At 39.8% G+C, this 24,584-nt stretch overlaps 2 protein-coding genes across 5 annotated transcripts in view; both read right to left on the bottom strand.

The window, feature by feature from the left end:
• Positions 1–16,610, bottom strand: part of LOC144191391 (multiple C2 and transmembrane domain-containing protein 2-like) — a 33,271-nt gene extending 16,661 nt beyond the window's left edge. The window contains exons 1-17 of one of the 2 annotated variants that reach the window (XM_077710896.1): positions 16,483–16,610; positions 15,312–16,205; positions 14,298–14,357; positions 14,111–14,216; positions 12,188–12,330; positions 12,020–12,096; positions 11,284–11,398; positions 11,173–11,196; positions 7,500–7,670; positions 6,724–6,854; positions 6,446–6,632; positions 6,107–6,200; positions 5,939–6,041; positions 5,762–5,867; positions 5,498–5,599; positions 5,338–5,412; positions 5,016–5,135 (exon numbers count right to left, since the gene is read on the bottom strand). In XM_077710896.1, the coding sequence (XP_077567022.1) occupies positions 5,016–5,135; positions 5,338–5,412; positions 5,498–5,599; positions 5,762–5,867; positions 5,939–6,041; positions 6,107–6,200; positions 6,446–6,632; positions 6,724–6,854; positions 7,500–7,670; positions 11,173–11,196; positions 11,284–11,398; positions 12,020–12,096; positions 12,188–12,330; positions 14,111–14,216; positions 14,298–14,357; positions 15,312–16,205; positions 16,483–16,491 (2,517 nt within the window). In that variant the 5' untranslated portion in view covers positions 16,492–16,610. The remainder of the gene's footprint in view (positions 1–5,015; positions 5,136–5,337; positions 5,413–5,497; positions 5,600–5,761; positions 5,868–5,938; positions 6,042–6,106; positions 6,201–6,445; positions 6,633–6,723; positions 6,855–7,499; positions 7,671–11,172; positions 11,197–11,283; positions 11,399–12,019; positions 12,097–12,187; positions 12,331–14,110; positions 14,217–14,297; positions 14,358–15,311; positions 16,206–16,482) is intronic. The other variant, XM_077710897.1, reaches the window with a different exon arrangement.
• Positions 16,611–18,953: 2,343 nt separating this feature from the next.
• mef2aa (myocyte enhancer factor 2aa) overlaps positions 18,954–24,584 on the bottom strand; it is a 42,996-nt gene continuing 37,365 nt past the window's right edge. For all 3 annotated transcript variants that reach the window (XM_077744948.1, XM_077744967.1, XM_077744958.1), the window contains 3 exons: positions 22,584–22,713; positions 22,349–22,472; positions 18,954–21,959 (listed from right to left, as the gene is read on the bottom strand). In XM_077744948.1, coding sequence (XP_077601074.1) covers positions 21,599–21,959; positions 22,349–22,472; positions 22,584–22,713 — 615 coding nt within the window. In that variant the 3' untranslated portion in view covers positions 18,954–21,598. The remainder of the gene's footprint in view (positions 21,960–22,348; positions 22,473–22,583; positions 22,714–24,584) is intronic.

The raw sequence follows: 24,584 nt of genomic DNA, 5'->3' as shown, positions 1-24,584 counted from the left end.
CACACTAAGGCGAGGGGTAGGTCAGCGCAAGTGCCTGGGGTGAGATGTGTACTGTTGCAAGTAAGGAGGTGAGTAAATCATTAAAATACGACACAGGCAGTGGGGTTAAACACAGAGTATTCCTCAGTGAGAAAGGACTTGTGATGAACATTTGAAAAAATAATACAAGAGTACAAAAGAGAGATGCATTCACTTAACTTTCTGTCTTAAAGCATAATGAATCTTTCTGACATGATTAGCAAAATTCTGGCATTAATGATTATATGTACCCATTGCACTGTGCAGATCCCCCTGGTCAAATGTATGTAGTCTCCCCAATAAGTTTTCTTGTACTTCCTTAAATCAAGTGAAGTGCAACATTCTACTGTAATAGTGCACAGAACACACCAATATTTAAAGGGGAATGTAAAGAAGCATTATTATTGGTATAAAGAAGTACATGGACATTCGTGCCTATGGTATATACAAAATGCCATTTTTGTGCAGTATACAATTCAATGAAAATGATTGTAACTTTTTATAATGTTTTGATTGGCAAAAAATTGAAAATACTAGACAATAGCTTCAGTGAAACTCATTTTTCCATGCACTGCTTACCAAAATATTCATATATTTTTAGGTACTAAATGTACATGGTGTGGGGAAAACTGCACTTGCACTCTGAAAAGCTACGATTGGAGTTTGTGACGTAATCAATCAGATAATAGTCTTTGCTCGGGAGAAATATTTAGATGAGTAATTAGTACATTCTTATCTATTCTGCTGACAAGCGAGCTCAGTTTTTGTGTGTTCAATAGGTGTGAAAGTTGAGTGGTTTAGACTATGCTACAGAAAACGTAAAAGAGTGAATTCAGTTCATTCATTAATTTGCTGTCACTGACGGTAATGCACACATGTAATTACTGTAGTCATTAGGTATAAACCTCATCATTATTGAAGCTACTGATGCAAAATGTCAGGAAGGAAAAAAATGGCAGAAGGTAGAAATATATGATCTGTTGACATTCGTGGAACCGATTAACTATTTTGTTTTAGTTAATGTTAGCATAAAGTAGCGGAATATCAAGACTGATTTTATATGATGAATTTAAAAAAGGCACAACAATATAAATATGAATACTCGTCATTTCAAGAACACTAACAGAGAAAACATGGCCCTATAAAGATAGCAAGGTTTCAAGGTTGTTTATGGCATTCATTGACTCACACACACACACTGTTATCGTAAAATAATTTTACATCGGCAAATGCTGAAGGTATTAGTTAAGAATTGCTCAATTTTTAGACCCCAATCAGCACAAATTTCATCAGTTGAATAACACTTCACACCGTCACTGCCGAGGTGGTTTTTTGTTCCAACTAGACACGTTCCCACCACACACAGGCTGTGAGAACTCCCACAGCTCAGGGGGAGCTGGAGTGCGTAACCCCTTTGGGAATGAAGAGCGGCACTCCTTTTGAGGCCTCCAAATTTTTTTTTGTCACCCCCCTACCCCAAAAAGGGAGAGAAAGCAGACGCAAAGCAGAAACAAGGAGACGATTAACAGCCGAGCCAAACCAGTGGACTCCCAAAGCCTCCACTTTTCAGGGACGGGTGTTGACAAGAACAATTACCACTGAGTTTGATTGCATCTTTGATGTGGGGTGTTCTGGTTAATGGCCATTGCTGCCAAAGGGTTACATAGGTGGTCAACCTGAGTACTCCTGCAGGTCTGAACTGAAGCCTACTCTTGCCAGAAATAGTGTAAAAATAAGGAGAAAAAAAAAACAATACTTGGGTAAAGTACAGAGACCTGAAAAAGTACTGTGAGTAAATATATGTGCTTGGTTAATTCTCACTACTGTCAGCTGTGGCTGTCAAGTGTATTTACGAGTGAGCGGCATCAAACATTCATCAAATGCCATCTTTACAGTGTGTGATGTGATCCAATCAGCATTTCACAGGCCGTCAAAAATGCGTCTGGCAGGGTCAAAAATGAAAACCCACTCGAGCAATATACAGATTTTCTGAGCAGCGCTCAAGTTGAAATATTAATTCTCCTTAAATACTTTAAGCGGTTCTAATGACAGCAATGCTCCGAATCAGCTTTCAAGTGCAAATGATCCCTTTTTCTCTTCAACGCTCAATCAAAAGTTAAACTTCTGAAGACGATTAATTTGCCTGGATAATACGTGCTAATTTAAGATTTTTCTTGCAACTCATATTTTGTACTTGCAAAATGTAGTTTCTTACAACTAACTTGTTCCCCAGGAAAAAAAGGCTTCTGTTTGGAGGGACCCATGTCAGAGGGGCCTTATTCACTGTCTCTAGCAGTGCAATAGCGCCATCTAGAGGCTTCATACTTTCGCAAAAGTAAAGAACTCTGATTGACCCTTCTTGGAGGATGGATGTATTTGGCTCTGAGTCTTACCAGGAAAAGAACATCTAAGGAAGGTTATTTAGTAGGATTCTTACAGCCATGTTTTCTCACTGTTGTCAAACTTAAAAAAAAAATCCAATGTGAAAACAGGCTGAAAAGTGATCTATCAATTTTAGGGGGGATTTGCGTCACCTTATAAAAATCTTTAGGACCCTCCTTTATATTCACATTACAGCATGTGAGAATTTACCATTTTTTACCTCATTAGTGGGACTTTTATTACGCAAAAACTGCAGCAGTGGTCAAAAAAATGCATTATTGTAACACAAATTGACAGCTCAAAGCTTTCAAAAGTACCGGAGAAAATCAATTCAATGGTATTTTTTGTTCAGAAATAGCTTTGTATTGGACCTCAAGCATAACTTAAATATTACAGATACCACACCTATTATGGCATTTACTACGATGTCACTCTACATTGTCATTCAGTGGACTGTGTCAACTATTTACAGGACTAATTTGTATAATAACCATTTGCAAAACATACATATGAAACAATCAAGATAAAAACACCAAGTATGACTGAAACTGAGTGTCTTTTAATCCTAACAATTCCAATTTTTGCTCCTACAAACCAACCAACCAGCATTATCTTTTTTTCATCCTTTTTGCATACCAGGAATGATCAGTCAAGCAATAATTTGAACACCTCATACACACCACACACCAACGAGGTACTTCATAATGCATACATGCATCTACATAAACAGGATAAAAATGGAAGCGCCACGCTGCGCTGAGGTCAGAAAACTGGCCTGTGGGACTGAGTGGTATAATGGCTAAGTATTTCTGGTAAAGCACTAGGCGAAGAACATCCCCACGGTCCCAACAGAGGCCGTGGCGGCAGTAATGCATTACAGGATGTATGCAGTGTAAAAACGCTCACACCGGTCTTCCCGACTTGATAAATAATGTATTGTGTAATGTATATTAAAGGGCCAGCGCAAACTGCAATGTTTCCTACTGGCGTACCCTCAGTAGCAAACACTAGTGGTATAATTATGCACATCGCAACGCCAAGCAGAGGCCATCTGTCAATGTCGGTATCAGTTACCTTATTACCACTGCCTAAAGATATAAAGATAGGAGTGGGAGCTGCTTTCATTAGAGCACACGGGCGTACTACAACATGGAGAGCTCCAGAACGCTAACCTAATTGCCGATGATGACTGGGAGGAGGGGTTGCTGTACAGAGGATGGCCTTAGAGTGGGCAGGGGCATGGCACACTGAGGCCTAATCATTAACCTTTTGAGCCAAGATGCTTATTTTCACATAGATGTTGGTGAATGATGGCTAAAAGGAATCTGATTTAATCCAACTCTGAATGTGTTTTGAATATATTTCGTCTTCACTGTCATATATTAATGCTTAACTCATTTTCTACCCTTGACTGTGATGTCAATACAAATCCTTTTGGAGTTGATGGGCTGGCAGAAAATGATCAATGGCAGCCAAAGTAGAAAGAAAAAAATAACATTCAACGTATTAAAATACCCTGAGAGTTAAGAATTACAATACAATGTGAAGTGTGGCTTTTGCCAAGAACTCATTGAACATTCAAGTTACTTCAATTGATAGGCCCCAAATACATGCAGTATGTTCTTATATGCTTTAAATTGTGTGGTTTTACAGTCTTTTGAAAAATACCACACATTAAAATGTCAGGAACACATTCTTTTTTTAGTGGCCATGTCTATGCGTGGTCTCTCTCAAATTCTAACAATCTTTACCCGCCTTAAAAAACTTGAAGTCAGTTGATTCAAGTTATATCTTCATATACTTTTACTGTATATTGCAACACCTTAGAGATGTCTTTCTGACACCTCACCTGTTAGCCTGTGTATGTACTACATCTAATGGCAAAGATCTCCTCCTTCCCAGACAACCGCACCTCCCACTCCAATTCTTATACAACTATACCCTCATCGTTGCCTACCTTCCTATGCATTCCCCAGCCTGTCTGCACATCTTACCAAACGAGGCTCAGATATGTAGGCCCACAGCCTAAGGGCGAATCAGTGTGAAGGACTTAACGGGATACAGCAGGTGCAAGTTGCACGTCATCGAGAGACGACGCTGATGGAAAGAAAGGTGGTAAAAGGCTAGTTCTTCACTTCATGGGCCTTGTGTGACCGCCTACTCACCCTGACAAGTGTGTACACTTAATCACGACATTACAGTGTGCCGCTCTGAAGGGGATTCTGGGAGGCGATTTGAGATTATTTTATTTTAGGACCTCAGATCACGTCGCCTCATTAAAAACAGCTAAACACAGACATTTAAGATGCTGGTTCACATCTCAGAGGCAGGCCAACCCTCCTCTATGTGATCCCTTGGGCTGAGAGGCTTTGCTCACAAGTCAAAGGCGCAATCACACCAAACTTTTCCAATAAAAGGCATCAGAATTGAAGAAAGAAGCGGTGCTTGATTGAGGGATATAGCACAGACACGTGGGACCAAAACAGAAGTAAACATTTTGTTTTGTGAGGGAGAAAAGGACAAGTGGGGGGAAAATCGTTAAATTTCCTCAACAGGGTAAAAACATCTCACATCTAAGCTCAAAGGCAATTCATTACCGAGAAGCAAATGCTTACCAGAAAGGCTACGAGGCTCCGTAGTGTGTTCTCCCACTGAAAACAGCTCTTAACATACTGTAATGTGAACAGAACAGCTGTGCTGATTTTCCGGACCCGATAGATATTGTGGGCAAGAGCCTTGATTGAGAAGAATTACAAAAGAAAATTGGTTAGTCTCATTGGATATACATTGGAGACTTGATAAAGCTACTATTTGTGAAAATGAAAAAGAGGGTTTATCACAGGTGGGCAGAACTTTCTTTTAACATATTTACTTTAGAAAGCGGCAGCCTAAACTTAGATTGTATAAATTGTAGAACAAATTTCACCACTGACATACCTTTTTGGAGAATTTCGCATTCTCCTCTGTAAATCTTTCCTCTTTAGGTTGGAAACTCCTGATACCAGCTTGAATCTATAGTAGAAGACAAAATAAATGATTATTTTCATATTATTTGCTATAAAATACATATGTCATACTGTTTTTTCCCCCAACTTACATTGTTGTATATCACCTCTAACACAAGAGTGATGGTTCCTTTTGCTGGTCCACTCAAGTCCTCTTTTTTCAGGTAAAGACAAATTTGCTGCTCATTTTGTACCTTTGATTACAATGAAGGAAAATTACAATTGTGTTTAGTTAATTTTACAGAAGAAATCACTGGAATTAAAAGTTATATATTATTTGAAATATATTTTTTAACTACTTTAGGGTACTTATGGAACCCCCTAACAGAAAAAGTGTAATAGTTAAGCAAGCTTACTGTCAGTAATGGAATGGCAACTTTGCCCAAAATGTTACGTGGTGCTTTATCTCCATTTTCGTCCAGGATGGTCAGCTCCACCACGTCATGAATGTCCTTAACTGGGCTGCAACATACGGGTAGCAGATATATCGGGATTTAAACCCCAAAGGGGAAAAAATATACCATCCATCTTACAATGTAAGTGCTTTGTTCCACTCCGGATTGACTGTCCTGTAGATTGTGTTGGTTTGAAGGTTGCTATTTCCCAGTGAAATCACACAATAAGGGTTGCTTTTACCTGCAAATGGAAATGTTGTACTGACATATCAAAGTGTGCGAAAAAGTAGCACAGTGAAAAGTTACCATTGAGGTCTGTAGCAGCAAGATCATTTGCTTTTAAAACCTTGACCTGGAGGAAACCAATTTCTCCCATGGATTTATATGAATTGCTTAAACTCTGTAGAGGAAAGGGGAAAAAGACACAGAATTAGGGATTTCTTCTTCTTCTTTTTAACAGTGCCAGTAAAATAGGTTGAGGTTTGGTGAGTCCTTAATATATATATATTTTTTTTCAACCAAATTAAAAAAATCAACTAAAAAGGTCTGTCTTCTTGATGAATACAGTTAAATAATCAATTGACATATCAAAATCCCAATCCCTAAATGTCCTGTTACCATTTTGCAGTTGCTAATAGTACTTACAAATTTTCCCAGCACAGAGTCCCTCTCATCAGGCTTCTCTAAAGGAGCAGCCTCGATATCAGAGACAGAGACTCCCCAGCAAGGTAGTAGGGTAACTAAAATCACCAGCCTGCCCTTTCCCGGATCCAGCATGTGAGTGTAGAGCTGTCGCTCATTAAGCACAAGGGTGGATAGGTCGACCTCAAACCTGCGACACACCAAATGGGGGAAAATGGGTCCACTGGAATGGGCTGTACAGAGGTGTGTTGCATTAACATTAGCCAGCGGGAAGTACTTACATTCCCCACGATTCCTCACCCTTCCTGCCTCTCTTTGAGAACACCTGCACATGCAGAGGTTCCTGGTTGTTTTCAAATTGATTGAAGTCAAACCGTTCTCTCCACTGGGGATTAGGTTGAATGCAGAGGTTCTGGGAGGCAATAAAAACAGACTCATCTCTCTCACACAAGCACACACAAATTAATGTATTATCAAACTGAACAGTGCCCGCATGACAGGTGGATTGAGTCATCATGCAGCAAGACCGGCAGAGGACGCGAGGCATTCGTGCGTCGCCGTTCTCTTGTACACTCGAGTAGCCACGCCGGGAATTGTAAACACTGACAGCTCCCAATTAGAACGAGCTTTGTTCGACAAACAAACAAACAAGTGGAGAGGGACGGCTGAGAGGTTTACAAAAGGATGACACGACAGCAGTGAGACTCGACCGGCCGGCTTGGCGAGTGTGGGTGTGTGGGTGGGAGAAGAAAAAAAAAAAAAAGAAATAGTCCAGGTAGATGAACAGAGGCATGCTGCGTATGCAAATGAGGAAAGACAACGGAGCCCGCCAGCACCGAGTGAGTGGCAGGCCGGATCCCTCTAATGAGCTGCTGGAGTTACGGCCCAGTGAGCATAGGTGGAGGTGAGTCACAGACGGGTACCCGCTGAGGTGAAGAATTCCCGGCGCAAAAAGAGTAGACTTCAAGTGCAAGGAGCGTGTCGCAAAAGAGACAGGAGAGCGTGAGAATCTAGGGAGTTTATAGATAAGAAAAGGGATGCTTTTTGAAAATCTAACCTTGCTCTTGTACTTTTGATCGCCCAGACGAAAGCGGACATAGATGTCTCCCTGGCCGCACTGAGGCAGATCCTGGCCCTCCACCAGGGTGATGGCCAGAGCACTTGTCCACATACGGCTCTTGGCATGACTCCTTTGCATCTCGACTGGGCTCAAGAACTGCGTCGCCTTCTGTGCAATGGAGAAATTGTATAGAGTAGACAATTCGATTGCAGTAGATCTTTCAGGTATCTGTAGTTTACTACAGTAATTGTTTCTTCTGATTACTACTTACTCTTGCATTAAAACAAGATTTGAACAATTCTAAACTTATCTAACTCTGTCAAGGAAATAAACTGGGACTGGAAGAAAATGAATGAAAGACAAATACATTGTATCATTCCAAAATAAAAAAGGCTCAGATACTGGTGTTAGATTATTTTAAATATATATAAAAATTACAAAAAAAAATAAAAATTGAGGCAAAGTGCAGTCATCCCAGTCTCTGTAAATTAATTTAAGTGTACAAAATTATAAAGAGACAATTGTTTGTGTGATTTCATGATGTCAAGTTAACAAACAAGTATAGGTAAATAGTTGCAAATAAAATTGTCTTTTTTATTATTATTATTATTATTATTATTTTTGTACCGTTTAAGTATCCTGAATCAGTACCTCCACAAGCTCTTACCACCTATGGTTTTACATAACTATAGTTAAGTACTCTAAATATCTCTAAATATATTCTCCGGTAAAACCCTATGTATGAGTCATGTTTCGATTTACATTTACCTCGTCACTGAAAAAAATATTCTATTGACTTATCTGTGCATTTTGTGCTCTCTCGGTAATATCCAAAGATTTGCCTTTAAAGCTCTTATATGAAAGCAGTATTTGGTTTTAAAAGAAACATGTCAGATTATTCTTAAGTACATGCAAATAACAGAGTCCATTGTGTTACTGTATAATGAGGACTTCTGTACAGGGACTATGAGATTTTGGTTCACTTACATGGCAGTTAAGCACATCTTAAACGTTAGTGACAGTTACATGTCCAATCAAAATTGTAACAAATTGGTTATGTGTCAGGTTCCCCGGAAGAAGATTATACTATTCCACCTATACAGGTTGTGTTGAACGTGAAAATTGCATCCACGCACCACTGTGTTCCTGCACCCGACTCAGCCTGACACCTCATCATGTTTCGCAGAGCATTTTAAAAGTAAGACACCGGTTTACACTATACAACACATCTCTGTTGGAGGACATTAGCACATCTCTTTTCTGACAGGCAAGGGTGGCAAAAAAAAGAGAGAGGCAGAGAGAAAGGAAAGAGAGCAGGACGAACGGCGAGCAGCCAGATGTCCCGGGCTGTGACAGTCCCACTCATCACTGGCTTCCAGGCTGAGTGTTGGGAGTCAGGACACTTGGCACGCCGCACCGGAGACAGCAGGCGGCAGTGAGTAATGGTGCACAGCGAGCGCATACACAGCTCTCTCATTAGCATATTATGCAAAAAATGCGGCATGTATGGCCCATATTACAATTTGCCTATAGATCTACATCTTTGAAATTCGAATATTCGCCAAAATATTAGTAGGTGAGCTCCAAAAACTTGTTCTAGGGATTTTTAGGTAACCAGAAGACATGCCGCAATACATTTCCAGTTTCACAAGCTATGTACACTGACTCATTCGATTGTAGCAAAGCATCCTTTCAGTGTTATCTTGATAAAAGTAACTAAATGATAGTTCCATGTTCCAGAGGAAACTGGGTTCAAGTTTGTGAACTAGCAGCTCTTTTACGGTTTACATAAACAGAAAAAGTGTATATCTGAGGACGGTCATGAACTTGGGACTGCTTGTAATCAGGACTGGTTTCACAAGACACCAGATGGGGTTAACTGTCACTCATCCTCACAAGACAGGAACACAACCTCCAAACAGGTGCAGGGGGATGTGAAGTGCTGTGTATTTTTTGACCTTTTGGGGTAATTTTATGACAGTCTGTCGCAGAAGTGCTATTAAGAGGGATTTAAAAATGGTAGGAAAATGTACAATGTGTCCCCTTTAACATAATATATGTTCTGAGGCTTTGCATTAGTCAATATGTCGGAAATTGAGGACAAATGGAGTTTTCCCACTGGGCAATGTGAGGGAGAAAAAGAGAAAAAGCGGCGGCCTTGATATATTTCCGTGTTCGAGTTCCCATGAGGCAGCGCATTGATAGCAAAGCGCTTTAAAAACACAAACAGCAGAGAGGTCATATCAGGCCGACGGTAATTAAAGAGCAGGAACAGAATCCACTCAAAACCCCTTTGATTGTCCGGCTTCTCGAGCTGGAAGCAAACAAATCCCCCGCCCTTACAGCCCCTGCTACGAAGGTCACAACCTGCCTCACCACCCAATCCGGAGGGGATCAAAGCTCATCTCGGGGACCTGAATTAACACGGAATACTGCAGGCGAGGCCCTATAAATATCAATCTTCTTCAAAAGGAGAAAGAACAGAGGGAGTGGAACGGCGATAGAAAGCAGGCCTCAGCCAAGTCGTCCCAAGTGTTTATCTTGGCCACATTTCTATCTCAGCGGCCAATAAAACAATTCCACTTAACTGTAAGTGGCCCCCAAAGAGAATCTATTCCTGGTCCTAAAAAGGGCCGTGCGATGGATTCCATATGGTGGGACAGCATGGGGACGAGCGCAACGAGCTCAGACACGGGTCCATTTGGCCGCCGCCTCACCACTGTCCGTCCACAGCTGCGACGATCCTTCCTAACATCTGGGTTATTGCCCACTTTGTCTGGGAATTATCAGCCGTGGCGATCTTAGGCGTGTTGCCCCTGGCAGCGTGCCGTCTTTGGTGCCAGAGCTTCCCTACACGCTTGGAAGCAGAGTTTTTATTCCCGTCTTACGGCCACACACGAGGAGATAAAGCACGTTTGTAAAGACAGAGGGGGAGTGTGGCTGTAAAAACTGACGATTCAGCACTTCCAGGATAGGTGTTAAACGCAGTAAGATATTGTCAAAAATTATGAGGGTGGGAAGAAGGGAGGACTGTTACATTGTCAAATTAGCACTATAACTTAGGCAGCGCAAAATCGTGTAGCGTCCCATCGCACATTTTCCATCTCCTTTGAGTACCTTTAACCATCTGTAGTGAATGGAAATGGCTTCATTCCTTTGTCATCTCATTTCAAATTGAGATTGTCTGCTGGACCATCAAGCTATGGAACAGTGGCAGATGTCGAGACTGCATAGGTGTATGTATATAATACATATAAAGCCAGTCGCTGCAGTGGCAGCCAGTCCCAAACAGCCGCACAACTATTGCATTGTGAATCTAATTACAGCAGTGGTATACCGAAAAGTCACTTGAGAGGCAGAGCGACTTTGTTTACTACAAAACACAATTACTGTCCTATCACACTAATCTCAGAATCAATTTCAAGAAAGACGTGGCCAATCTTATTTGAGTCTGGATCAGAATCTCATCTGGTGTGTTTTCCGATGCAAAAATGATAGGAATTGCCAATAATAAGGTTCACTGTGAAAGCACCATCATTAAAAACACACAAGTCCACAGTCTAGTGTTCTTCATTCCCCTATAATACAGTGAGCTACTGCCCCCTTGTGTTTCAAGCATAAAAAACATCAAGTTGAATACAACTATATCTACACACATTTGAATTCTTACCTTGGTCTTCTTGGCTGGCCATTTCTGCATAAAAAAAACATTGACAAGAGTCAACCCAAAAGTTGCAGGAACCATTCCAATTGCTGCCTACTTGTCATATCACAAACTCACCCAGTTTCGTTTGATGGTGGCATCTCGAAACATTAGGCACACGTCCACGCAAATGACTCCCATGTCATCTTCTTTGCTCTTAGGATCAGTGAGGGGTAACTCCATTTCGTAAGTCCTACAAAGAAAAGTTGCACTTAGAGGGTTCCTAACCTGCCACATGCATCTTACAAATGTTTACTTAATTACACTCTGGTTGATAAAACAGGGAATTTTTATACTATTTTTCTTTCGGGGAAAATAAAGTATTGCGCTGGAAAGGTAATTTTATTTCATTAGACGAGTTGGAACTAAAATATGAAACTCATGTCATCCAAATTCATGAAACTTTTAAGTGCAATTTATATATTAAAAATCATACTGAAATATATTTCAAATGAAATAATATACTTTTATTGTCTATGTTTTTCTCTCAATTGTAACAAGCTTTACTATTCATAATAGCAGATTGACATATTTCTTGCATTTAATAAATCTAAGACTTTTCCTTGTTCAATTAGTCAAAAATAAATACCCTATTAATTCATTAAGATGAACCTGTAAGTCCTCAATTTACAAACATTTTAAAACAGCGAGACAATGCTGTGAAAGGAACGGTTCATGATTGTATTGCTTTAACTGTCCAGTCACAGTCATAAACTGTTTATAATGAAATCTTCTGGAAAATTTACTCTATTTACCACAGCTCTTTAAATTTCTTTCAATAACCACAACATAGATGTAAAGAGACGCTGCTCACTTGTAAAGATCAAGATTCTTCAGGAGAATCGTACTAGAACCCATGAAATCATCAGTCGTCAGATTTTTATCATAGACCTGTAGAGAGATGACACATGATTAATTGGGGTTTCTACTAGTGTATTTCCATTCAAATCAAAGGTTTGAGGACAACTCTACGTGGGCCTACCCGGACATCCACAACATGCTCTCTGTCTCTCAAGGGATAGGAGAAGAATTCATTCCACCGAGGATTCAAATTTTTATAAACCACTTTGCTTTTGTAGAATTGCTTGCCTTCCACTTTGAACTTCACATATGGGTCACTCGTACCTTCAAAGTACAATGGGTATATATTAACATCATTAAATGGCCTTATATAAGAACACACAAGAGCAAGAGGAGGCGTACCACACACAACGCCATGTAGGCGCTTAATTCTAAATGAGCCGAAACTAAACACATGCCAGTGTTGCAGACAGAAAGTAAAAAGCTCTGAAGCAACCAGTGTTAATCTCCCAAGTCTGTTGATAAAGTCTGGGAAGAGGGTATGAGACGTCTTTGTTTCTTCAATTGCTCAAAAGAAGGAGGAAAAAAAGCCATTTCCATGCCTTCATTTGTGCAAGGGTGGGGGATAAAGGGGTGCTGGAGAGAGCCTGCAGGGATGCTTGAATCACATGACAAAGGCCCTGTGGGGATGGGCTGTCAGGCCTGTCAGCTCCCTACTCCAAATGAACATCTCGCAAAAGGCAGGCAGGACCCACAGCAGCTCCACCCTGCCAGCCTGTGACAGGGAAACCTCCAGGCAACTTGACAGGCGGAGAATGTGGCAGCTCGTGAGGAGAAAAGCTCTGGCACAAGTGAGGACGGTGACGATGGAAATTAATGGGGGATAGAAGAAGGATGGAGGCGTGGGGGGGATAAAACTCAAAGTAGTGAGAGAGGGGGCTGGTGACGTGGGTCCTTTTCAGAATATGTAATGACAATGTACGTCCTTGGTGAGCCTTTGGCATGTTGCTGATTGTTGGGCAAACAGGGGCAAGGCACTGAATGTGTGTGGTTTGCATCATCTTGGTATCGTCTTGTCAGTGAAGAGGGCACATTGCTAACCTTTGCCATCATAGAGACATGCAAGGCTGATCCTGTAGTGACTGGGGAGCAATAACTGCAAAGCCACCCACAGAGTAAGAATTTGCTTTTTGGAACACAATTTGTACTATATGTATATATATTTAAACTATATTTAACTATATTTTTAAATGAATGTAAAAAATACACATGAACTCCATCTGAATTATATTTTCAACGTATTCAAACCTTGCAAAAACCTGCATTGACTAGTTGTGTAGTTTTAGCCTAACTGATAAAAGTATTGTAAACATGACATTTAGTCAAATAAATCAAGATAATTTTTCACATAGATTTTGATAACATAACACCACTGGGGGACGCTGCTTTCAGAAATTCCTTTTGAATGTACTAGTACGGCTCCCAAGGTCATAAGGTTCACCAAAAAGTTGCCTTTGAGTGTCTCTCTTCCTCAAGTATATTGATTCATTCCTTCCTTTAAAATAGCAATAGGGTTCTACATATCATTGAATCAGAAAAATATGAATTTGTGATTCACTTACGGCAGCTAATTGGCCTTGACAGTGCATGACTCGAGTCTCAAGGGATGTTTGTCTTTATATTTTATCATAGTGTTCAACTAGAACGGGGCTACAGCCCAACCTTGTGACTGTAAACAGCACAAGAGGTACTGGGCATGATCTGTCAGCACTGCGGTTCAAATTTGTGGGAGTAGAATGTTCTGGTGAAGTGATCCCTTTATCACATTCTTGGCGCAATTATACTCGTCTGACTGCATACTTCTGTAGTGCATTGACATCACACCACCTTGACAGGAGATGAGGATCCTCCCAATAAATACCAACCACGTCCCATCTTTCATAAACTTGAACCCCTTTGACCCACAATTCAAAGGATCGGATTGTCCGGAAAGAAAATAAATAAATAAAACAGTCCACTCCAAAGCAGAGTGACAAGTGTTGGGCAATCAAGATCAAAATAGGGCAGGCTTTGAATCAGGAAAATGTGACTTTTTTTTACCTACCGCGTTTGTCTCGGATGACCAGGTTTTGTCCATGTTTCAAGCTGATGCAAAGCAAATATCTCTGGACCGGTGCTGGGAGTTGGATGTCTGGACCTTGTGTCAAAATCTGCCGGGATAAACCACTCACTGATAAGTTCAAGTGGTTTTGGAAATGTCATTAAAAACAAGTAGTGTGGTTGATACTTACTGTGTTTTCGATTTGATCTGGAAGAACTTCCTCAAAATATTCACAGGGTTCACTGGACATCTGTATTAGGAGGAAAGAATGTGATTAGAAAGAAGAGTACTAATATTTACCGAGGTAATGAGCTAAAAAAAATTGATACATGATTTTTCATGAACTTAAACGATTGAAGGCTTTGTGACATGGAATTATAACCACAATTTATTACTATCCATGGATGCAAATAGCATACATACAATGCAAATACCACACTTGAAGTCAAGTGCTGAAACAACCTGAATAAAGAAACTGAAAAGTGCTAACATCGTACAACTAAATGAAAACACGATAATAAGATACAAATAAAAACTATTAAAAACCCATTAGCTGTCCACTGCACATCCAGAGAAGTAATTAATGGCAGATTTATATCACTCACTCAGTTATTTCTTCACTAGTTTTAAATATATCCAGTCTCATAACAATATAACATACATACAGTACATTACACAGTTAGACCATACAGAAGAGTCTGTAGTTTGGATGAATTACATGGACTAACATGACAGTTTCAGTACAGGAGTTTGATGGGTCTATTCTGGGGCAATCTAGCACGCACTTTACAAGGTCGATATGATCTATGATTCTACATATCATTTGCATCCAAAAGAGATGATTCATATCAGCTTTTTAGTCCCATTTCCAGACCGTCTTTAGATATCGGTATAATTCCTACAATACAACCAAATCCCAAATGGCTCCTTGATTTGACACTGAATAGTACCCATCTTGTGGACAATGAATACATGCAGGATTATTTTCAAACCTTTGAAAACTGAAATTCAGATCACTTAATTCATTCACAGTTAACATGAACAGATATAATGATGTATCCTATTATCATGCCTACCTCCCAACAGAAATAACTTCTTCCAATCGCAACTGTAACTAAAGGGTTTGTGTTTCAGTCAGTTTTCTACCCATTCTCCATAGTGATCTAAATAGTGTTATTAAAAATGTACTGTATATCATACTGACCTCAATTTCATCCTGAGTGGCTCCTTCCAATGAAGATTCCTCAATGCTGTAGTCAGTGGCGATGGAGGAAAGCACAACATCCGGGTCAAGTCCCTCTGTGTCCATCAACCATGGCATGGCCACCTGGTCCTCTCCAGACAAACAGTACTCACTATAGCCATCTGCGCTGTTTACAGGTTTACCTAAAGAATCCAATGTCACAGGTGTCTTTTCTCTCAGTTCCGAAAGACTTCCTTTTCCTGATGGTGTCCGGGCCTGCTTAAAATTAACAGTCTTTGGATGAAAGTTGACGTTTGTTTGTTCTCCCATTGAGTTTGCTCGGGACAGCGCTTCAGTGATTGCTGGGGCGCTCTCGGGTGTGTAAGATCGCTCAATACTCAGTGGAGAATCTGATCTTGGTGAACTGGCATGCGCTCTGGCAAAAACCAGCCGTGCCTTTGAAGGAGGGTCAAAATTAAAAATGGGTCCTTTCCTCTGGGTTTGCCATTCCATGGGCAGGTTTGACTTCTTCTCCATGTTTGACTTCGCCATGCCATCAACTTCCTCATAGAGATTTGGTGTATGGAATAGAGAAGGATCTGTAGGAACCCTGTGGCTAATTTCTTTATCTGAGGACGTCTCTGGGATGGAGCCACTTGCAAGAGAATCACTGTCACTCAAGTGGTAATTGACAAAAAATGTGTCCTCATTCAATTTGGGTAAGGCGCTCTTAGGGGGAAGTACGTCGACCTGATCAGGCCTCAAATCTGGTACTGATATACTTCGTCGGATTTCTACTTTCTTTTTCTGCTTGTCAGCTGCATTTTTTCCTGGCTTTATCAGCTTGATTAGCTTTGTTTTCAAACGGATATTGTCCAGTATTTTCTTTTTCTTGACATCCATTTTGTGCGGGTTCTTAAAGAAAAGGAAAGCAAAACCAGTTAGTGAAGTGATGGCTACTACCTCAGGGATAGGCTGTACTGTGTAGTTTTTTTTTGTTTTTGCTGTTTTTTTTAAGCAAAAAGGTTGTGAATAACAGATTTCTTTTTTAAACAAGAAAGTATTGTTCTACACAATGAAGGAACACACAGAACATAGAGTATTAACCATAATAATCTTAAGAATTAGCTCAAAATAAATACATTCTTCCAAAACATACTCTGCTAGAGTGCAAAAGGTCAAATAAAATCACCTGCTCCATCAAATGCTGTCCCAAAATCCGAGTTATATTCCAAAAGGCAGCCGGGCCATCTTGCTTCTGCTGAAAAAAAAAAGAATACAGGTGGAAAATATGCTCATGAGTAGTTAGACATTGGTGGGAGTGGCCTGACTGGTAAGAACGAGCTGTACCTGTCTTCCAAGGTGAGTTTCAATGGCTAAGACAATGCAACTGTCACACAAAAAAGGGCCTAACCTTATTTATCCATTAGCTGTTAAAAATACTTTTTCTTAAGGTTAGCTTTCATGATGAAATCATTTCTCTAACAAGAAAACATAAGATTTGTTCTGGCAACGGGATATCATAGAAATATTCCACAACCATCCTGAATCAAAGTGTTAAATCTGAACACACTTACTAATGACAGTTAAGGCATTGTTTTTATAATCATTCTAACATTTTTAATGATCATACTACTGATGAACCAGTCTTTATGGAATTAGCCACATTGTGTGGCGCATTTGAGATTTCTGGTGTGGAAATTACAGAATCCAACACTTGAGTGGACATTTTTCAGAAACATTACCAAACGTCGAATTGTAATGCTATGAAATTATAAATTCTTTCCCCCAAAAAAATTCTAATATTTATTTATAGGGGGACAAAAATCCTAATTGTCATCTAAGATACGGAAGTCAAATAAGAGATAAACATCCATTGTATATTCTCTTCCCAAATTATGCCTAAATTTCACCATGTTTCTACCCCTGCTTTAGTACTCGCAATAGTCTCTTTTCTGACAAACCAAAAATTATTCTATGTAGATAGAGCAACAAGACGGCAGGACATAAATATGGGCAATCTCTAACTCACTTCTGGCCTTTCAAACTGAATCTCAAAAAAACAGTACCCCCTCCCATTGCCCTGTTAGTTTACTGAATCATTCTTGTTGGCAAAGTATAAACTATGTCTTTCCCTGTCCACACAAAAAGTGACGGCAGTGTTCAACTGTGTCTCTACGCCACTAGGAGAGTGGAGACTGTATGACAACAGATGTGTTTGAGTCTGGGCCCAAGCTTGTTCAATATTTGCCCAGGTCTTAACGATGGCTCAAGCCCACACGAAAGAACCCCAGCTTGGCTCCCGGTTGAAAGGCGGGATTTAGGAGGATTGGAACAGGGCAAATCCCTCCAGCAGGTGGCCCGTAGCCCCTTCTCGTGCAACTCAAGCAAGACCCAATGTCCACTTGGTTACTTTACACATGCAAACTAGATCTCGTTCGGCCTGCAAAAAAAACAAAAAAGGTCAGAGGGAGAATGAACACATTTGGTCACAAGAAATACAATATTTGACATGAGTTTGCAAGGGAGACATCCAATGCCTTTTTCTTCATTTAAACAAATCAATTTTGCTCTATATAGGTTGTGAGGCCAACATTTAGATCAATGTATTTCAATGAACTGAGCGTGCATGTTTGGTAAATATGGGGTAAGGCCAAAGTACACAGACAAAACTCTCAAAGTGCACAGGAAAAACATGCAAACTTTACACAAGAAGCCTAAAGACAAAGCTAAAACATTTGAATTGTTGTGCAAATGTGCTCTCCTCTTTACTCGTCCACCATTCTGTCTTGTTACCCAGTTTTGAGCTTTAGCCACAGTACACAAAAGTGCCCAAACTTTTCTGTTCCAAAGCTGTGGGGTTTGAAAATCTGGGCAAAATGGGTCTGCCTAAAAAACATCAGTATGCTCAGATGACAATTACCAATTGGAATTACTTTTGAAACTTCAAAGAAATATTTAATTACCTACCTCAGAAGATTAGAGCTTTCGAATACCAACTGTAAAGAACAAAAATTAAAAATGACATTTCACTCTAACGGTCCTATTTTTCCAAGTTTGTTTTTTTAAAATATCTATTTAGACTAGAGCATTGGTCCCATTTCTACTTTTGATACTTTTGATGGTAAATCAGTGGCTTCAAATGGAGCCAATTATCCATGGTAACACAGCGTCACTTAGAGGCTTGGTAATAGAACTACAACAATCCTAACCTTAACAGCTACATTATTCTCCAGCATCCTGCAAAGTTGAAGGTATTTAAAAAGCCCTACTGTTAGATTAGCTAAAGATACAAAATCTAACAAACCCAAAAATACAGTTTTATCACATGCAAAAAAATGGGGTTGAGTTATTTTTTTTTCACAAAACATGAAGTTATTTTAGAGATAATTACATAAATTAACAAAACAACCATTGCAGTTAAAAAAAAGCACAACAATTGTCATTGGCATTGTCTTTGTTAATCTTTCTGCATTTAAATTTCAATTGAACTACTAGAGTACATCACCATTACTTATTGAGATGCTACCTTACCTTTGAGAAGAGCCTGAAAACTGGCCAAATTCCTCTACAAGCAATTCTAATGTAAACTACTGGATTAAAATACAAACCATATGAAAATCTCAGTGGATGCAATATCATGAATACACACAATGATAGTGCTTCAGGCTAATAAATGCATTTAATGGGCATGTCAAAGATGAGTCAAACATCTTGTCCAGACTGAACATACACTGATGTGTTTAATCAAGTTTGCTACCATGTGTGTGTGTGTGTGTGTGTGTGTGTGTGTGTGTGTGTGTGTGTGTGTGTGTGTGTGTGTGTGTGTGTGTTGTTTGTGTGTGTGTGTGTGTGTGACTGACTTCACGACAAGAAAACAAATGCCATGTCAGCCTTTTGTCTTTTTTTTTAAATATATACGCAAACATATACATATATATGCATGTACATATACATATATAAATATATATGTCGATATACATACTTATACACATATACATCTGTATATATATGAATATCTATTCACACACACAGTAACAGAAAAATATAGTAACCTAAATTACACATTAAAAGCCAATATTTGTACTTTTCTGAAAATACAAATTCTGTACAACAAATATCTAATAGCATAGTACATAGTATTTGAAATGTTCAATAAAAAGTTTACTTTAATATATTTTTATGATCGAGAAAAAAAATGAAATAAAATGCAGTTTAACTTAATGTTTCATGTCTTGAAAGAAAAAATAATAATAATAACTTCATTGTTGGCAACAAAGTCCAGCTTGTGCCGCCAAAACGGTCCGAGTTGTCAAACCGAGAAAACAGCTTTTTTTTTTTACTTAGTCAACTAATTTGAAACTACAAACACTGAGCAAACACACACTTGTGTTTTTTTTTTAAATATATTCATATATAAAAGCCAGCAAGCAAAGCGAAGTGTGATTCCTTTCACATTCATCATCCAAAGAAGAGGAAATGAGTGAGTCACTATGCATTGGCTGTGCGCTTTTTCTTCATGATAAGTGAAATGTGTAGCTTTTCCTAAGAGTGTTGTTGTATTTCTTTGGGATAAGGCATTTCCTATGTGTGCATATAGATACTAGAATATTCCCTGATAGAGTAAAATGGCATCAATTGCTAAAAAAATGTGTGCTTCTATGTTGGCCATCACTTTATTGCTAGTTTCACCTGCAATATACTGTTTAAAACAGCTATGGGAATCATTTAGCTTTACTTAATGTATGGCAAAAAGGACTCTTAATGAATTTGTCATCTATTGCTGGCGGAGAATGACTTAAAATGTAATGCAATACTCTTGTGTATACTACAATTTAGTATAGAAAGTGGGGTACGACTCCCTTCTCTAAAGAATACAAAGAAATCCCAAAGACACCCTAAAAAAAGTGGAATAATTGGTTTTAAAACAAGTTCTAAAGAATTCCAATAACGTCATACACATGGGTCTCATTTTTTGAATAGGTACTTTTGCTGTGTTGTTTTAATTAACTTGATGCATTTTGATTTATGAAAGGCGCTATAAAAGTAAATGTTTTATTTGTTGGTGGCACTGTACTCGTGAGAGAGTGTATAGTATGTGAAGTTGTGTATTGAATCAATCCATTTAGTAGTGGCACTTGAGAGGCTAACAGTCTACCTGCAGGTACTTCTTAAGGTTTGACATCATATGTGGCGTGTGATTAGGGCGGCTTCAAAACTGCATAGATCACCACGAGGATATACTCGGGGCTACCGATGTAAAGAGAGAAGAAGCGCACGGCCGATGCAGAGCGATGCCTCCTGAGAGTGTATCCTATGGTCCTGTGCTGATAGAGAGGGGCAAACGAGTCAAGATTGTGGCACATAATCAAATTGTTAGTTCAGCTTATGAGTAAATTTGTATAAAAGTACTCATCAATTTGGCATATATAGTATCTATGGTCTGTCTGACATCTTGCAAAAATAATATGGCCCAAGAAAAGTTAGAAAATTCGAATACAGACCAGTGATGGATCCCTTTTGAAGGTGTACAGTCCAATTGGTTAACAAAATCCTCAAAAGCCACAATTAAAATGGCTAAAGCAGATCATGTGTGAATTTTGTTTGAATCAAATGCCTACAAATTGACGATGACTAAAATGAGTGCAACAGAAATGCAAACGAAGCACTTTGGCTTTCATTACAAATTTAGATTGGGCAGGTTGACCTTCATTGCACATTCACTTCTCTACTTCATATTCTTAACTTTAAAAGGAGACATTGGTTTCACCCCACTGTACTCGGTGTTAAATGATTGCAATTCACTGCCAGCCCCTCCCAGTTCCAAAAGGTTTGACTGTCTATTGTCATCAATGGGGGGTGGGCAGTAAGTCAATGAAGTCAATTCCCTATACGTATGTCCCCTTCAACAGCAACATGAACACTGCCAGTTTTCTGATTCCTTCATTTAAAACCCAACCTTACACTCCACGTTTTCTACATCAATAAATTAGAGGGCACTTGACATATCTAGTTTATATGCGCGAGCGTGTGTGTTTACAGCATAATTCTAAAAAACAAACAAAAAAACGTGGCCCTCAGCCTGCTCTGTTTGCGAGCACTACAGCAAAACAGCAACAATATTATATACTTGTCAGTTGACAACAAACAATCTATTGTAACATGTTTGTCTCTCACCGCCTCTCTTCTTCATCCCTGACAGTCAGTACCTGCTTCATTTACAAACAGAACCTGGGGGTTGTTGAATAATGATATCATTAGCTATAGGACCCTTTGCTCTTGCCTGTTTTTTATACTTGCCAGATGCTCTAGGTCACCCACGTGTCCATGCGCAGGCGCTTGACGGAAGGACTTTCCCTGTCACCGGCTGCTGGCGCCCTGCCCAGGCCAAGGGGTGAGTGGAAATCCGGCCGGTGGTCCTCGCGGTCGCTGCCGTCATAAGAGCTGCACGAGGAGCTGAGGCTGTCGGCCGGGGAGCGTCCAAGACCCTCTTGTTGGCGGCCGGGACCATGTTGGTGCTGCGGCTGCTGCTGCTGTTGTTGTTGTTGGGGTGGGAAACCGGAGGGGGTGACTCGCTCTCGTGGCGGCGAGATAGGCTCCGACTTAATGTTGATGCTCTGGCTAGTGTTGATGGAGAGGTTGGAGCTTTGAGGTAGGTGTCCTCCGCCACTGTTAGAAGACAACAAATACAACTTGAATAATGTCAACGCTCAACTCTCCAGAATGAGTTTTTTTTCGTACTAATGTTAGAGATTACCGTTTTTTCACGACTATAAGGCGCACTGCATTATAAGGCGCACGCTCAACGAATGATACATTTAATTTTTTTTTCCATATAGAAACCACACTGGATTATAAGGCGCAGTGTCTATTTTACAGAAAATTTAGGACTTTTAAGTGTGCCTTATAGTCGTGAAAATACGGTACATGAAATTTGGGGATTTGCCTATAGAGTGAAATATTTTTTTTGAAAAAATGGTGCTGTTGTTTTCTAACACCTACTGTGCATCCCCTCTTTGTTTTCTCTCTTTGTTCTCTGTTTGCTAAGTGTTACTCACACCAAAGAATTGAGCGCTGCTTGGCCCAGTTGATGCTGTTGCCATGCTGACATAGAGCCCAGCGAGAGCCCAGGAGAGCTAAAGCCCTGGAGCGAAGCAAGCTCTGCACTGCTCAGGGAATACTCTGTCAAAACAACAAGCACAAGTAACACAGCTCAATCACAGTGACAAAAAGAGAAGCCTTCTAAAAAAAAAAGTCTGGACTTTAGGGGATGTCTCGCAATACTAGTCTTACCAGCTGGGCTGTAGGAGGTGGGCATGCCTGAGTAAACCAGGCCTTGTGGAGGTAAGCTGGGTGTAGTGACGGATACCACTGGAGTAGACAGTGGCTGGTTGGACTGGGAAGTGCTTATTCTCTGAGTGTTCTGCAACGATAGAAAAGAAACCCAGTAGATTAGTAGGCTAGAGTAATAGAAGTAGTCGTTAAATGCACGCCTTGCTTGAAGATAACCATCTTTTCATGGATTTAAGACCACCAATGTGGGCTAAGGGAAATGTAACTTAATTAGAAGCAATAAAAGGATGTTTCTTTTGAACTGTTTTTAATATTCCATTATCAAAACCTAAGACAGGCTCGGCCAATTTTTATCCTGAGAATTCAACTGCAGGCCAAGCATTGAAACAAATGAATTTGCCACATTTTTTTTTTAATCTAACCCATTCTTTACAAGTTTCAATTCCTGTAATAATATATTCCAGCACACGGTGGTGATACAGACCACTAGTCTGCTGTAATCATGGTAGCGCTCCAACACAAACATGATTCGTTTCTGAACTTTTTAGAAAATTCATGCACTCAAGTGTAATACACAAAGGACCTCCAAGAAATGTAGTGTCACGGAATTGTTATTATAATCTGGCAGTATGTAAATGCAGTGTTGTAATCTATACCAAACAATAAGGCATATTGTAGCCATGTGACATCAATCAATAGCAGGGATGAGATCCAATGTATTGTAACAAACATGAGTGCAGCTGCCATCTTGTCATCATTATCATCAGCCTGACAGCTTCCTCACATTGTTCCAGCACTCTGAGGCCAGATGACTTCAACATGTATCTGACACAATGACCTCATTCTATGATGTTGTTCATTTATCTTCCTGATGAAAAGAAAACAGTGTCTGGTCCTTAAAAATTCTACGCAAAAGAACACAACAACCCTTCACAATCTAGAGTGGAGTGGCTTACGTGAATGTGGAGGAGCCAAACGAACAGGCGGAGGCAATTTTCACGAGTCAAAAAGCCAAAACATGCAGTGGCAAATGGCTTATTTTTATAGAACGTCAGTGTAGCAGGCACTTTTGAAGCGGGGGAACACACAAACTAACATTCAGGCTGAAGTTTGTTACTCATTCTCATTAAAGTCAACTAAGGACTTTTACATTGTGTGTTGTGTCAGTCACTTAGAGATTTCTTGCTCATGTTTTGTTTCTTGGGCAGGTGTTTTACATGGATTAGGGTGATGAAATGGTGTGTACGTTGCCTAAAACCACATTTTTTGTCTGAGAAACATACTTCCAAGTTGACGACTTAAAGCTCACCAAAGTCTGACTGCCCTCAACAGATGAAAGGAACACAGGGAGGATAAGACAAGTTGTGCTGCTGCAACAATTTAGTCAGTTATGATGCTGTCGAGGCAAAAAGCTCCAGATGTGATCCATGTTTTCTTCACACGCGTGGCCACAACAATAGAGCAAAGTGTGAATGCTTTGCGAGGGTGTAGTGTTGCAAAGTTGTTTGAAGGCCCAAAACAAAAAAGACAAACAGTGGTGCGCAGATTGGAAAAAGTAAGCGCAGAAAGTGTTACAGCTAATAATCTGTTATTTAAGCCTTATATACAAAAAAAACGAAGTGTTCTAGTGGCGGCCACCACTTTGTCAGACCTTCTGTGTCATAATAGAAACGGTTTAGAATGAGTAAATGACTTACTTTCATCTAAATTGCTCAAGGATTAAAAAAAAATACACAAGTTTATGTTTTTGGAGTATACATTTTGCTATCACTGATGGCAGAAATAAGGGTCGGCAATTTGTTTTTGATCAGGTCTTTTTTGGATCGTGAACATGGCTCAGTGCTCTGTGGAAGCAGCAGAGAAATAGCTCTCATCAAATAGTATGTCAATTTCCGACTAGAATATATTAAGGATCTTATCTAGCCAGAGTGTCTAATTTAAAGAGAAATGGAGCAGATACAATATATGTTGGCATAGAGGCATTGCCTTGCTGTTTGGGAG

This window comes from Stigmatopora nigra, chromosome 2, assembly GCF_051989575.1.
Source record: "Stigmatopora nigra isolate UIUO_SnigA chromosome 2, RoL_Snig_1.1, whole genome shotgun sequence".
Taxonomy (NCBI): Eukaryota; Metazoa; Chordata; class Actinopteri; order Syngnathiformes; family Syngnathidae; genus Stigmatopora; species Stigmatopora nigra.
Note: the sequence above shows the minus strand (reverse complement) of the source record. Positions and strands in the feature narration are given on the sequence as shown.